This window comes from Pieris brassicae, chromosome 2 (assembly GCF_905147105.1).
Source record: "Pieris brassicae chromosome 2, ilPieBrab1.1, whole genome shotgun sequence".
NCBI classification, from domain to species: domain Eukaryota; kingdom Metazoa; phylum Arthropoda; class Insecta; order Lepidoptera; family Pieridae; genus Pieris; species Pieris brassicae.
In genome coordinates, this window is record NC_059666.1 from 2,672,980 (window position 1) to 2,688,355 (window position 15,376).

The following is a 15,376-nucleotide window of genomic DNA, read 5'->3' on the forward strand; positions in this document are numbered from 1 at the left end:
ACGAAGCTCGGTAAAGACTAGCGTCTCCCGCGCAGTGTTGCCAGTCCCCACAAGGGCATAGTACATTGAACTACTTTTTGTCTAAAAATGAATGAAACAGACCTAGAATTAACTTTCATACAGTTCTTCATAATATCAAACATAGTATATTTATGAAGACGAGTAAAATATAGAAAATGAAGTAATTACAATACTATCTTGAAAGATACACTTTAACTCCGAGAATGTTATCCAAAGTCCAACAAAACTAATTAATGAAACGAGGACAGTCAGCAATTTTGCGGCAATAGATTTCGTTATAAGACTATGCCATATGCCGTGACTATATGTAGACTATGACGTTTCATATCGCGGAAACGTTTGTTAATTAACAGATATATTTTGATCTTTAAATCCACACTCACAATCACTTTGCTGGTTCCTCGTTTTTGAGGTTATACTTCGGGTTTATGAGTTTTTTGTGATATTTAAATAAATTTTATTTAACTAGATAATGCGTTGTAATCAAACTTTCAATGTATTAAATACCTTTTTTCTATTATTAGTGTCATTTTTTCTACAAACGAAGAATAACGCGAAAGATAAAAAAAAATAAAAAGGTTTTAATCTTGTTACGCCAATGAAGTATAAAACACACACGTCTTTTTTTATCTATACTTATATATATCTTAAAATCTATTACAAATTAATATTTTTTGCATGGAAACCGATTGATTACAAACGATACTGTTGTTTACGGTTTAGGGTATCGGGAGAAATACCTACGTGAATATAATAAAACTTATTTATTTGTGTAAAGTTCCAGTAATGTTTGATCTAAAAGACATTAGAATTATTATGAGAAAAATATGTATCGACACATTGTACCATAAACGTTATTATTAATCTCAAAATAACTGAATCCCATATAATTCCGAGACCAATTGTTACCAGAGGTTGAACAGTAGGAAGTTGCCGTAATTTCCAATAGAGTTGGTTCAATTTGGCGTGAAGGTGATAGTTTGTGAAGTGGAGTGGAGACGACAGGCCTCCGAGTTCACTGAACAGTAAAACTTCTCTGATTCGAAAAGAATTTGCCAAATATATTATTGATTCAACATAACAACGTGTAGATCTGTAAGGGGTAATGGATCTACTGAACCGATTCTTTTGTCAATAAAATTCTTTTATCAACATAAAGCCAACATTATTTGTTAGTGTCAAAGACTTATATTCATCGTGACTTATAGTAATTGTGGTAGTCGGATTTGCAAGTATGACGGAGAAAAGCGGTCGAAAGAAAACGTTTCTTACAAACGCTGCCTTCACGATGAGAGATATGAGTGTGTTCTAGAGAATAGGAGAAAAGTTGTAGGGCTCGAAAATCCCTACAAAAATGACAGCATATGCGTAACATTAATAGCCGAATATGGATTTATGTATATTCTGTATAATAAGGGTAATGCATTTCCTATTTATTTCCGTATTTATATGACATTAAGGTAAATATTAATAGCTGAAACTCCCTGAAAATCCCTTATATTTAAATGAATAATAATGCAACGTATTAAGGGGCAGTACATAGCTGCTCCAATCGTTCTACAGATTGTTTGCTGCACCATTTTCCGAAAGATTATGTCTGTCGTCTTTGTCTTCGTTAGAGGTTATCATAAAAAAATGTTTTCGCATCAGTACAAAGTGTATTTGTGACAAGTTTTGAATGGCTGAGTGAAGCCAGTTAGTATTTTGTAAGTACGTTAAGTTTTTATCTGCAATGCAAATATTTACTAATGTTATTTGTTCTTTGTTCCAGGTTAACGGTGTATTTTCTTATGTCATTAATGACGGTTGTGATTGAGCGAGTGCAATCCCAAGAGAGAACTAACGAACATCAAGGCCCCCAAATATGTGGAGGGCGGTTAAAAGGCTCCGTAGGGACGATTCAGACGCCTAATTTCCCCAACGCGTTCCCCGTCCCCATCAAGTGCAAATGGATCATCGAGCACGACATAGTGAACGGCACTATATCTATATACTTCACGCAGCAGTACATCACTAGTGGGTTGACGTTTACGGAGTATATGTACTATGACGACACGTACAAGTTGGGGGAGAGGCGGGCCCTCACCGTCACCGAAGAGAACATAACTAGGATTAAGTGGTTGCAGGTAATAATAGGGTAGAGTTAGCTACAACTTAGTTTCAAATAGTTAACAATTATTTAAGTTGAGCTACTTGTAACGACATTGTTGCTGCTATATATTGAATCACGTTATCTGTAGTTTGAATTGAATCTTCCTGAACTTTGCCTAAGGGTCGACTTGGTTGACTAAGCTCTAGGCCTTCTGAACGTTTCTTCAAAGGTTACTAAGAAACAACTCCAAAGTAAAAAACTTCGCGGATGCCATAAAGGCAACTTAAAGTTCAAGTTACAGAATTTTTTTTTTACATATTCCATAGCAAAATTCGTGGAACAGTCATTAAGAAAAACGGTGCTTTCGTATCATTAGGTACTTTTAAAACGGTTTCGCATTCTCGGTACAATTTAAAAAAGCTTGCTTTGTATTTCGTCGCTTACCCTATTACTGGCAGTTTACAAAAGGAATAATACGTGCATTCGGTAAATTTAACCTCTTGGTAGAATTGTGCAGTATGAAGATAATTACTCAGCGTAACAGAGCGACCGTTGACGGTTCTACTTGAATTGAACAAAAACAATGTCTTTTTTGTTATTCTTTGAGATAAAGTAAGATAATGCACAGTTTATTTGTGGAATTCTCTTGTTTTAGGCTCTTTGTCTGTAAAGCAAGGCCATTATTGAATTGTTTTTGTATTTGCTTTTGGTTTTCGTACATTTCTCACATCTGGGGATGGCTTCCTCAAGATTGGAGATTTCCTAGTGCACAGTTTTCATATACTTACTCCGCTTGGTCACCCAATGTGAGCCTTTGCCTCTGAAACTACCCCATCGTTGCCGGTAGCTTGCTAGCGCTTGCTAATCGGGTCCTTGGAGCATCTCATTTAATCAAGGTGAACAGTCCAGTCTAGTGTTTGGGCTTTTCCTTGACCAATTATGTTTTCCTCTCCTCGTGACACTCCAGCTTCAATACTTGTATATATAAATAATTGTTAAATATTTGTATAAAATTACAAGAGTAATCTAAAGTTATGACCGTTATTCATATTGAAAATGTAATCGAAATTCATTATAACCGAAAAATGTACTAGCTCGAGGCAAAGTTATCCAATGTAGATATTGTTCCCAAATTATTTTTATTAAAGTATGAAATTGGTTTCCGTATACACACACATTCCGTGTACAATTATATTTTATTAGAAGATTTTTTCAAGTGTCTTAACTGTCAGAAAAATGTAGGGAATTGTAGCGTTATAACAATGTTTCACGCTGGCAATGTACCAAATAGGAGCTTTGCGCATTGCATGCCAATGCCCAACTTTAAGGCTTTATAAAAATATGATATTTATTGTTATCTCCACAATTGAGAGTAACCAAAAACTGTGTTTTTTCCGGTAGATTTTTGCACGTTAAAACAATTGTGATCAGTGTTGGCCTAGTGGTTCCAATATGTGACTCTCATCCCTGAGGTCGCAGTTTCGATCACTGGCTGTGCACCAATGGACATTCTGTCTATATGCCTATGTAACACTCGCTCGTACGAGGCAGGAAAATATAGTGAAGAAACCGACATGCCTTAGACGTAAAGACTCGACGGCGTGTATCAGGCACAAGAAGGCTGATCACCTACTTGTCCATTAATAAAACTAAATGAAAGAGATCCAGAAATCAGACGTCTAAAAGTAGCGCAATTGCTATATAATAACTGTAACTGTCTTCTTAGTATAAATAGGATCTACCCTCTTCTCTACGCTCCTTCTGTTATGATATTCAACCTATTAATATCTTCTCTTGTATGACGAAGACTTATAAATGAAACATCAAAATACCCATATTATAAAAGCCATCACGCGTGTTCTTTTAACATTGCCAAAATGTATTGTCCACGTTCAAGATCAAGTTAATCAACGATACTGATATATCATGTTTCCAAAAGCTTTCGCACGCTGTCAGACCCGCATTTCATACAGACATGACGTAACCTGTATTTTAAGAAATCTTTTTTGATAGTTTACACACAGTATACAACACAATATACTGTTATATGGTTATTCTGTATCTATACTACTATAAGCCAATGTAATATAGTGTTAAACCTCTTCAAGCCAGTAATGAAGGATGTCGTTTTAAAGAAGAGAACAATAGATTTGGTAATATGTTTGCACACTAATTTATACTTTTAAAAAAATTGTGATAATCTCGTCCCCAACATGGAATAACCACCCAAACCTCTGGACCTACTGACGGAACATAGGCCTGCGCTTGATTGTTCCGCCCTTAACCAATTAACGCCCGAGGAACGCAGATAGAAAAATCAACAAAAATCAAATACAATTATTAATTCCCAAACTTATTATTATTATTTTTTATACAGCTTTTATTGCTGACACCCATTATAATATATTAACACTTATTTAAGTTACAAAATAAAACTTAATTCTAATACATCATATGATCCGTTTTAGATAATCAGCGTGTCCTGTGGCACACATAGGCCTCCTCCAGCTGCTTCCATTATTTTCTGATGTTAGCTCTTCTTGACCAAGTTGGAACGCAGACTTTTTCCCGCGACATAACACGAGAAAAATCAACCAAGCGTGGGATTTGCCAATACAATTATTAATTCCCAACCTACATTATTATTATTATTTATACAGCTTTTATTGCTGACACCCATTATAATATATTAACACTTATTTAAGTTACAAAATAAAACTTAATTCTAATACATCATATGATCCGTTTTAGATAATCAGCGTGTCCTGTGGCACACATAGGCCTCCTCCAGCTGCTTCCATTATTTTCTCATGTTAGCTCTTCTTGTCCAAGTTGTGCCTCCTATTCTCTTTATATCGTCTGCCCATCTCTTGCTCTGTCTTCTTCTTTATCTTTGCTTGTTTGCCATTCTCTATTTTTTTTGTCCACTTCAACCTAGTATCTCTCGTCATGTGCCCGGTCCAGCGCCATTTCAATTGCCTTATTTTCTTTATAATGTCCTCTACTTTGATCGTTGATCTTCTCTCATCTGCTCTTTTTGATGTCTCAGTGTTACAAGAACTAAAATACATTAAATATATATAAATTGTATTTATTTTCTACCTTTATTTGAGTACTACACTACACTAAACTACAGTAAGTCCATGTAATTATTTTTTACACTAGCACTTGCTCTCCGACAGAGTAAAGGCCTTCTTCAAATTCCGCCAGTTGTATCTACAACACAACAATTTTCCAATTCTGCTCCGCTTTCCCTTTATTCCATCTTCCCACGTTTCTGGTGAACGTCCTCTATTTCTTTTTCCCACTGGGTCATTAAGACTGGGTTTTCTTAACCCATCTACCACTACGAATGCGGCGAAAATCATTTGTTTTTAAATGGAGTAAGTGGAGTTCAGGGTACGACGTCATTGCAGTGATTGTAGATGTCGCTATAAGCACATTTAATATATTTGTTTAAAATAAGTTATTACTAAGTTTAACCGATGCTAGTATTAACTTCAACTTATACTTTAAATAGTTTCTGTTCACAGCTTGCGTGGATATTTTGGAAAGATATTTTAAGTAAAAAGTACAAAGAGTATGTTAAAATAATCTTCATATTTCTGTCAATTTAGGTAAGACACAGTTTCTGTAGGATCAAAATAAACAAAAATCAATCGTGGTCTAGTGTTTTTATTTACAAATAAATCATATGACGTATGACATATTATAAATAATATCGTATGTAAGAATTATATTACGTCTGTATTAACTACGCAGTTTTCACACAATGTCAAAACACACAATTTAGACAATCTAGTAAAACGTGATTTTAAATTAAATTCTATATTAAAATTTATTTTAAAGAAGAGGTCCGATTCTGACAGAATTGTAAAACGAAACGTTGAGTTCTATACGAGTCATATTTAATTTAGTGTTTTCTTTGTCTCTTTCATATGTTTTTAATAAATTTTTATAACACAGACTCCTCTTAACTATCTAACAACCATTTATGTTAACGGAAAACATTATAAAATCGTTGATAACATTTTATTAATACAGTATTTATAATTTTCTTAACCAAAACAAACCTGTGCCCTGTACAGTGCACCTTTAATGCTGGCAGCATTTCCTCGCTGTATTGCGATACTTATTTGTTAAGCGAGGAAAGCACCAGCTCTGAGGTCACCGGTACTATCTTTAATGAGCACCTCTGCACTAGAACCCCACGACCTAAGAGTCTCTAAAGCCTAGATTGACAACAATAAAACCTAGATTGGCTTTGCTTACTATGTTATTTACTTTTTATTAGATACAGATCTCCCATATTAAGGTTCAATATCATTTTCACTTTTAATTCATGTTCTATTGGTCGGGCACAATTTTATTATACATAGAGTATCCATCTAATGAGTAGAAATTGTATCACGCCATTTTCTCATTATGTATTCTTAGCCCTGCCTGAAGGTGGTACTTTTTCTGACCTATGTCTATGTATTTGCGGCTTATTTATGAGTATATGTTTTATATGTATATTGTTTTAAAGAGACACCAAAGCAAAACTTTATTACAGATCGTATAATAAAAAGAAATCCAATTTAAAGAAATCAAATTACGCGGTTTTATTGCTAATAAGCGAATGAATGAAGGAAACCTGGAATGATAAAAGTTTTGAAATGAATTAATTAATTTAATATTAACGTTGAAGTTCAACTAATTAATGACAACGCGACCTTATTAATTAGGTGTTTGTTATAATTAGCCCTGCCAACTGAATAAATGCATTTTGCATTAGTTTAACGTTGTGTAAACTGTTATTTCTCTTGTAAATTAATTTGCTCTATAAAACTGGTTATTTTTATACCAGTGCTTTTACTAATTTCACAAAGGCACAAAAACTACATTTTCTTTGATGAAAATTAAGCGTTTCGGAGTAATTTTTAAATTTCTTGCTTTAATTTAGAGAAGAGAGCCACAGCGGTACTCTCTGCACTTAAATATTACACCTTAGTATCTTTTTAATGCTATAAGTTTAGTATAAAGATGTTGATTGTGATGAAATAAATCTCTGAACCAGAAGGCGATTGATAATAGGGTTATGAATGTAGATCAATAATGTAGTAGGTAGTTGAGTTGTCAGTAGTATTGAATTAGGTTAATTTAAGTACTGCAATTGGTAGTTAGCGGGAAATGTATATATTCCATATTTATAATTCTAAATATGCAGTTCTTTCTAATATTTTATCTATTTTATACCTATAATATATCTCCGATGTATTTTATAACTAATTCAGCAAATGACGCTTATTTTTGAAATACATTTTTTTAAATTTATGTAGAAGGTATTTACAGTTAGATCTGTTGAAGTAAGATCTCAAAGTTACAGGTACAACATTATTTGTACCATCTACGTAAACCTGACTTCATTTGAACGAGAAAGCTTATTCAACGTGAATCTTACAAATAAGGCTTACACATTCACTATTCACCGTATAAATCCAAGTTTTGTGAACATGAAAAACGACAAACTTTAGGCATAATACGGATCTTACCATAAAACGGGATCAGAAACTTCGTCTATTTGAGTAATAGACGCCGTCACTGCTCTAGTTTAGGGAAAGCAATAAAACACATGAACTGGCAATGTTAATTAAACTTGGCTCCAGATATATCGCGGCATTACTTTGAACATGCTCTAGAAAATAGATGCTAACCTACAAACGACAGAAAATTTACTAATTTGTTGTTTAATATAATAAAATGTTAGTTTGCTTAAATGTGTGTTTTGTTAGATTTTGTATCCAACTTATTACTGGGATATCCTGTGAATTGGGTTTATTACTTAAAAAGTAAGTATAAGAAAATAAAATTAAAAGGGGATTAAACAATTTAGATACATTTGATTTCAAAACGCGCCATTCTAAAAATATCATATATGAAATCTTTTCGCTACCCAACTTCAAAATTGTTCAATGAAACGAAACTAATGCTTAGACGACTATGCTTAATGGCAATATACCGACTTTGTTGAAAACAAACACTGACCACACCACATCATACATATCGCAAACCTACATATAAGATATCCTAAAAAAAAACTTTCCTGGTCCATCGCCTTCTTCGTTTCAAAGGCCCTTTCATGATTAATTCTTATAAACAAAATTTCACTATCGATTCGAAACTTTATACGTTCACTAACAATCTTAAGCAACATCTTTACAACCTGTCCTTTGACAAAATGGAAAGTATTCTTCTTGTGTAACAGTCGTTTAATTATAAAATTGTAAGTGTTATACAGAAATTATTACGTGAAGTGCCTAAAATCAGTAATATATCAAATGGATAAAACTAGCTCTTTTAACCATTTCCTTTTTTATATTATATATATATGTTTAATAAAGATTTTTCTTTCTTTATTTCTTTCTGAGTGTGCCTAATATTACTGGATAATATATAAATTACACACAATTACAATTATACATGAAAATTACTCTCGTCTCCGTAAATTATCTCAACTCAACACAACACAAGTAGTTTTTCTGTACCGCTATATTCGACTTTGATAATGTAAACTCGTATAACGTTATAATATTATTAATAACGTTCATTTATTAATAATCAGATTAATAGATTTAAACATAGTGCATTTTTGTTTGTATTATGTATTCAAGTGTATCATTAAAACACTTGATATCCGGTTTGATTTGAATACAATATCAATTACAGGGTAGACTGCAAACGTGAGGTTTGATACGTGATAGTAACGCCCGGCGTCTGAGGTACGTTTGTACCTAATGTATCATGTTAATGTAATTAATGTATATTAATAATTATATTTAGCATTTCTGGGCACGTAAATCCGTGAAAACTTGGTTTTTGTTGATTCAATGAGGTCGGCCAGTTCCAATTGATGTTATAAGTTGTTAATCGTAAAATACGAATAAAAAAACGTGTCGAAGCCTTTTTAAGTGTAAATTAAATGTTTTGAAGTAGTTTTTTGTGAAGTCTTTAACCAATATAGAGCAGTGTTGGCCTAGTGGCTTCGGCGTGCGACTCTCATCCCTGAGGTCGTAGGTTCGATCCTCACACCAAGGATTTTTTCTATGTCCTCATTTAACATTCGCTCGAACGGTGAAATAAAGCGTCGTGAGAAAACCCAAAACATCGACGGCGTGCGTCAGGCACAGAAGACTGATCACGTCGATCAATTCGGTTAATAAATGATCACGAAACAGATACAGAAGTCTGAGGCCCAGACCTAAAAAGGTTGTAGTGCCATTACTTTTTTTTTCACTAACCGATATAAAATATATATTCTTTGTTATATAAAATGGTAAACTAACTTTTAAAGACAAAAACACTGCTGAAATTATAAGTATTAATTATAGGGTCTTTTATTCCTTTTTTATTGGGACTTTCTGTCTATGTGCGCATATAATACTCTCTCGTACGGAGGTGGAAAACATCGCGAAGAAACTGGCATGTCATAGACCCTTGTTTACCAAAAAAGTATTTAGAAAAATAATTTTGGTTGGGTACTAATGGCGAAAGATTCGTTTTTCATTTTTAGCCTATTTTTTTATTTTATTTAATTTTAGGTTAAGATTGGTAAATTTATAATTCTTAAGTCATATTTGTAATTTTATTTTTGTTGATTTGATTATGAACCCTAAGTATTTTTTTAAGTTTTTTCCCTTCCTTTGGTTGCCTGGAAGAGATCGCTTGTCAGTGTTATTATTTGTAATGAAACGACTTTTAAATAAATAAATAATTATACCAATATTTCAAAAGACATATATATATATATATATACACTATAAATTTGTAATTCATTGTAATCTATATCTTATATGACGGGTACCATGAGATTCCATAGTAACGTCAAAGACATGTATCCATGTATCCACGAAAGATGATAATTGCGTCCTAGCAATATCCTTATCATACCTTTGGCATACCTTTACCATATCAATATCTTTGGCATACGTTAAGGCAGAATGCGAAGAAAAACTTGAGCGGGTTAAACAATTTAAGACAAGGAATAGTAAAATGCGTATATGTAAGCGAGACATGGAATATTCTTGTTCCTATGTAGGAAGTAAAAATGCGTGACTGCTGCTTATCATCTTGCCTGTTAGAAAAAGAAACAAATGATCACAAAATAGATTCAGAATTCTGAAAAAACAAACAAGGGGTGTAGCCCTACTAGTGTTTCTATACCTAGTCTAGCCATAACTACTGAAACAAAGTAACAAAAAAAGTTTTCCGTTAGTTTAATACATAAAAAGCAATTTAAAATATAAAAAGCTTATTCGAAGTGGTTTCCATTGGCTGCAATACAGTCCTTTAAATGTTTAAGTCAATATAAACAGAAGCACGCACTCTTTCCTTGGGAAAATTCTTTACCAACTCCAAATTATCATGGTGTTTAGAGCGAGCCGTACTTTTTAAAACTGACCATAAATCATAATCCAGCGGATTAAGACCGGGACTAGACGACGGCCAGTCTACAGCTCTGACGAGTTCCGAAAAGTTAGTTTCCAAACAAGACTGCGTAGACTGAGCTTTATGACCCGGCGCCGAGTCTTGCTGGAAGGACCATTCTTCGTTATTCAACATGGTGTTATTAAGGCGCTTCACAACCTTCTCAAGAATTTGTATTGATACAATTGTGCCGATGTGATACCTTTTTCGTAAAAGTATGGCTCAGTCAAACCATCACTGAAGTCGTTGACCACGTTGCCCTCTGTCGACTAATTGGAAAGCTTCCTTAGAACTTTGAGCATAAATACGATCATTTTGTTTGTTAGAATGTTGCTCAGTTGTAAAAAAAAACTCATCCGTAAACAACATTTTTCTGTGAACTCCCTTTGCGTACCGCTTCAGTAGTTGTTTCGGTTTTACCACCCTATTCTTTAGAAATGACTAGTACGACTCTTATAGGTTACAAGCCCTAAGTCATCTTTTAAAATACGCGATATGGTTCTAGGTGTTATATTTATCTCCCGAGATAAAATGTTTTGCTTTCGGAGAGGATTTCTTCGAATTCTTTCCCAAACTGCTTTGACCAACGTTTTCGTACGAACACTACGTGGACGGCCAGATATTTTCCGTCACAAACAGCGGAGATTTCATTGTACCTATTAATAGCCCAGTATACAAACATTTTACTAATGCCAAGCACATGCAGAGTTTTAAAAATTGCATTTGGCTCCATACCTACTTTGTATATGCAATCACAGCGATTCAGTTCTCTTTGTCACCACACTTCATTTAAATATCGCAAAATATTGTACAATGTTTTGGCGCCAAAATAAGAAAACACAATGAACAATGGTATAAATATGACAGATTCTAAATTTAAATGTAATATTTTGTTAATTTTCAATTTTAACAGTATTTATAGCCAGATTATAGTCATAGTTATTTTATTTATCCTAAGGTCCAAAGTCCAGTTCTAGTGGTGGAGCTATCTCTTGACCGACTAGAGGGTACGCAGTTGAGGGCGCTGGGGCTGCTTCAGGTGTTTGGTCTAAACGTAACCTTCGCCGTGAGGCCTCCTGCCCTTCCGTCCCCCCAGCCACAGGCGTCTTGCAGTGCTATCGAATGTCGACTTCTCGGACATTGCTACGCTACAAATGATTATTCGTAAGTTTATAAAGTACATATTATTGTGTGATTTATGTCGCTTGCCCGGGGAACAAAGTCGTAAAGCACTATTACGACTGTTTTAATATTTTCTCAATTTTGACATCCTTGCGTGATATTTTATAACTGTAATATTATTTCGAATTTTTGAAAAACATTTTATAATAAAAAAATACGAGGTTGGCTTTATTCTACGGAATTCTCTATTACTTGTCTAATTTTCATTTCCTGAAACAGATAGCAATAAACCCAAAGATAGTTTTAGTTTAGATTGTAATTCTGAAGTTAATTCGACAGATTAAAAACAAATATAGAATAGTCATAATATATATCTGTTTCACCAACGACATAATATTTCCCCGAAAAGAAGGTATTAAATTAAAGAAGTGATAAATAATTGTATATGCTGTCGTAATGTGCGGTCGTAATCGTACTGTATCGACCGTAATTATTTTTAAACTGGGAAAAAATAGCAAAACGCTTTTGCTCTTCAGTGTCTCTATTATAATGTGCATTTAGTTATTTTTAACCTATTTACACTAAATACATTTATTATAATAATATTAATTTTTAAATAGTCAATTAAGAAATAAATAGCTTTCGTTTGATATATATATTTGTATATGTCAATAAATAGTTATATTTCTTAAATTAAATTATTAATTATCAATTTTGTTTTTACAGATATTTAGTTTTGTTTGTTAGTCTGTGGGAAAGACGCTAGTTTGTTTGTCTATGTTATGTGTCAGTCGATATTTTTAATTTCGAGGTTTTTGTTACAACGAAACCTTAGCATTTTAGATTGAACAAACTCTAAATGTTGTTTCTAAAAATAATATTGTATTACATGGGAATTGGGGAACGTCTAACAGTTAAATTATCGGTTTACTCGAGACCTTAACTGAGTTTGGTGTTTACTGACCATTATAATATATAGTTCGTAGGGTTTTTTGTAGAAAACCCGCCTTAACATTACTAACGATAATAACGACAAAAATATAAAATATGAGTAGGCGAATGATTGGAACAAGGGAAATGCAACTATATTATACAATTTATTTAATATTTTCGCAGGGAATTCTTTTGCTCCTGTTTCGAAGGCTATTCTGGTTTAGACTGCGGGATTGGCCCTCTTTGCCCTAAAACACCGAATATGTGCAAGAATGGTGGCACGTGTAGGTAAGGTCCTACTATCATTTAATAATAAGGAATAAACATTTTTCATTCATATAAAAGTTTACAAGACTCGACACATTGAGACCGTAAAGTACTCAAAACGATTGGCTATGAAAATAAAAAAAATCTTTAATCATTCATTAGTATGATTTTGTTTATATGTGTGTGCTCTCGTACAAGAAATTTGTCTATGATATATCGCATACGAAACTTTGCTTTAGCTTTCGTGTAATCTATATAAATTGTATGGTACTTACTTACAGTACTTATGGACTGCTCAGAAATTGGCATTATGTTAGTGATATTTACAAAAATAGGATTGTATTTGTACACTAGTGATTTTATGTTTATCTGCTAGACTTGTGAATGGTTATATCCATATGTATTTTTAGTTAGAGTTAGTAACAATTCAGTCATATTTTGCTATGGTAGTAAACATAATTAAAAAAAACTCCTACAGTAGTGCAAGGTCACCAACCTTTTAAAGTAATGAAATCAAAATCATATATTTTTTCTATATAGTTTACCTTTCATCGGAACTCTTGTACCAGAGTCTTACAAGTATCTGCGTCTGTTTTTTCGTAATTTTTATGATCTTTTTGAATAAAATACAAACCTAGACAAATAAAAGTTGAAAGCGATACATGAATAAATTCATGTATGTAATAATGTAGTAGCAAGCCTTTATGCCAATGTACCTCCGTATAGAGAGTTTTTTTAAAGTGAAACTACAGAGGATACATGTTTTTCTAGGCAAGTGGGTCCTGCGGCAGTAAGTTGCATTTGTGCATCGGGTTACACGGGAGACCTTTGCGAGTCAGAAATATCGTCACCAGGTATTTTATATATAATTTTTAAATTTATTTATTAAATAACAAAACCACACAGGTTAAAAAAAATCAAAATATAAACAGTGTGTAAGATATTATTTATAGTCTAGGCAACGGCATATGTTGCGGTCACCTAGTTAGTGTGTAGGAAACCAATAATTTATTGCGCGCGGCACGAACGCTTATTGTACGCAATAAAAACTAAATCAGTTAATATCCTAAATTAACTAGCACGAAAAGAAAACGAAAGATGATGCGACAGTATGTTTCGCTTGATTAAGATCAAAAGTATTTCGTAACACGCAACTTGACACGTCTTGATATAACAACCATTTTTCCAATTACGATCAAACGGCTTTGTCTTTTATTTTCGTTTTACGTTCTCACCTCCCAGATCACGGAGTGAATATATTTTAATTGAAAGTCTTAAGTTCTTTGGTTGAACCAGTGGGTGATTTCGTTTCGAAATCTGGGTTTGTGAATAAAGTCGTCATAGACGAAGGATTTATTCTGTTTGACAATTTCAAACCCGTCCTTTCAGTACGTTCTGTATTATGAGGCTTTCATTGATTATACGAGTGAGAGCCTGTATAACTTTGACGTTGCCTTTTTGGGAATATACAGATTACAGCAGTTAAAAATAACTAACAGCACGTAATTAATTATGGGTATATTTTTATGCACAACTTAAAATAAGGTGTAAACTGTTTGACGTGGAATACAGACCTTTAAGATTTTTTTCTTAATGTTACAACCATATACAGTAAATATGTAAAGGAATAATTTTTGTATGTCTGAAATAAAAATAAAAGTGTTACTGGGAGTGTCAGGCTCCTAATAACTGAAATATTAGTTTGAAAGGTTTTGTATCCAATCTTATATACGTTTAAAATTAGCATAAAGGATATCTTCAAATATCTGAATCTATTTAAGATTGAATTGAATCTTTCAGAATGTAGCGTTGAAGAATGTTCGGAGAATTGCAAGGAGGGGAAAACATGTGATTGCAGTCCAAGGGATACTGATCTTTGTAAGTCATATAATTTAACATATTATACATGTCAACTATTTTGTTGTATTAATCGAATTATATACGTTACAAAATATAATTAGTAATTATAAATAATATCGAAATTATAACATTTTGGTATAACATTTGTGGTCTTTATATTCGGAATTGATTTGAAAATGGAATATTAAAATGTCAAACTGAATTTCATTTAGAATCTGTATTTTGCACGGTGTTTGTGTGATGATTCTGTGGATTTTTATTATGTAAAACGTTAATATTCTTGTTATATTTAAGTCTATTATTTCCATACTCGTATCTATGTAATGATTGGTTACTAATCGAAGATCATAAATCATAATATGTATATTAGTGTGTGGTTTTTTTAAACTTTAAATCAATTCAGAATAACTAGACTGTGAGACTAAGAAGTTTAGCTTTTTAAATTTCTATGTTCTGATAAAAAAAAATTATTCATGCATCTAAGTGACTGACCTTATCTATTTAAAAGTTGCTAAAGTTACATTAACTAATATTTTGATGCACTTCATCGAGGTAAGAATCAAAATGGTGTTTACGAAAAACTTATTTAAGTCTTAGTTTTCTTTACCTTACGTC

The 15,376-nt window shown here is 32.9% G+C and overlaps 1 protein-coding gene across 1 annotated transcript in view; it reads left to right on the forward strand.

Moving 5' to 3' along the window:
* LOC123718591 overlaps positions 1-15,376 on the forward strand; it is a 56,678-nt gene that overhangs the window by 26,577 nt on the left and 14,725 nt on the right. Inside the window, exons 2-6 of the mRNA XM_045675240.1 lie at positions 1,793-2,147; positions 11,538-11,743; positions 12,818-12,922; positions 13,673-13,755; positions 14,702-14,779. Coding sequence (XP_045531196.1) covers positions 1,793-2,147; positions 11,538-11,743; positions 12,818-12,922; positions 13,673-13,755; positions 14,702-14,779 — 827 coding nt within the window. The remainder of the gene's footprint in view (positions 1-1,792; positions 2,148-11,537; positions 11,744-12,817; positions 12,923-13,672; positions 13,756-14,701; positions 14,780-15,376) is intronic.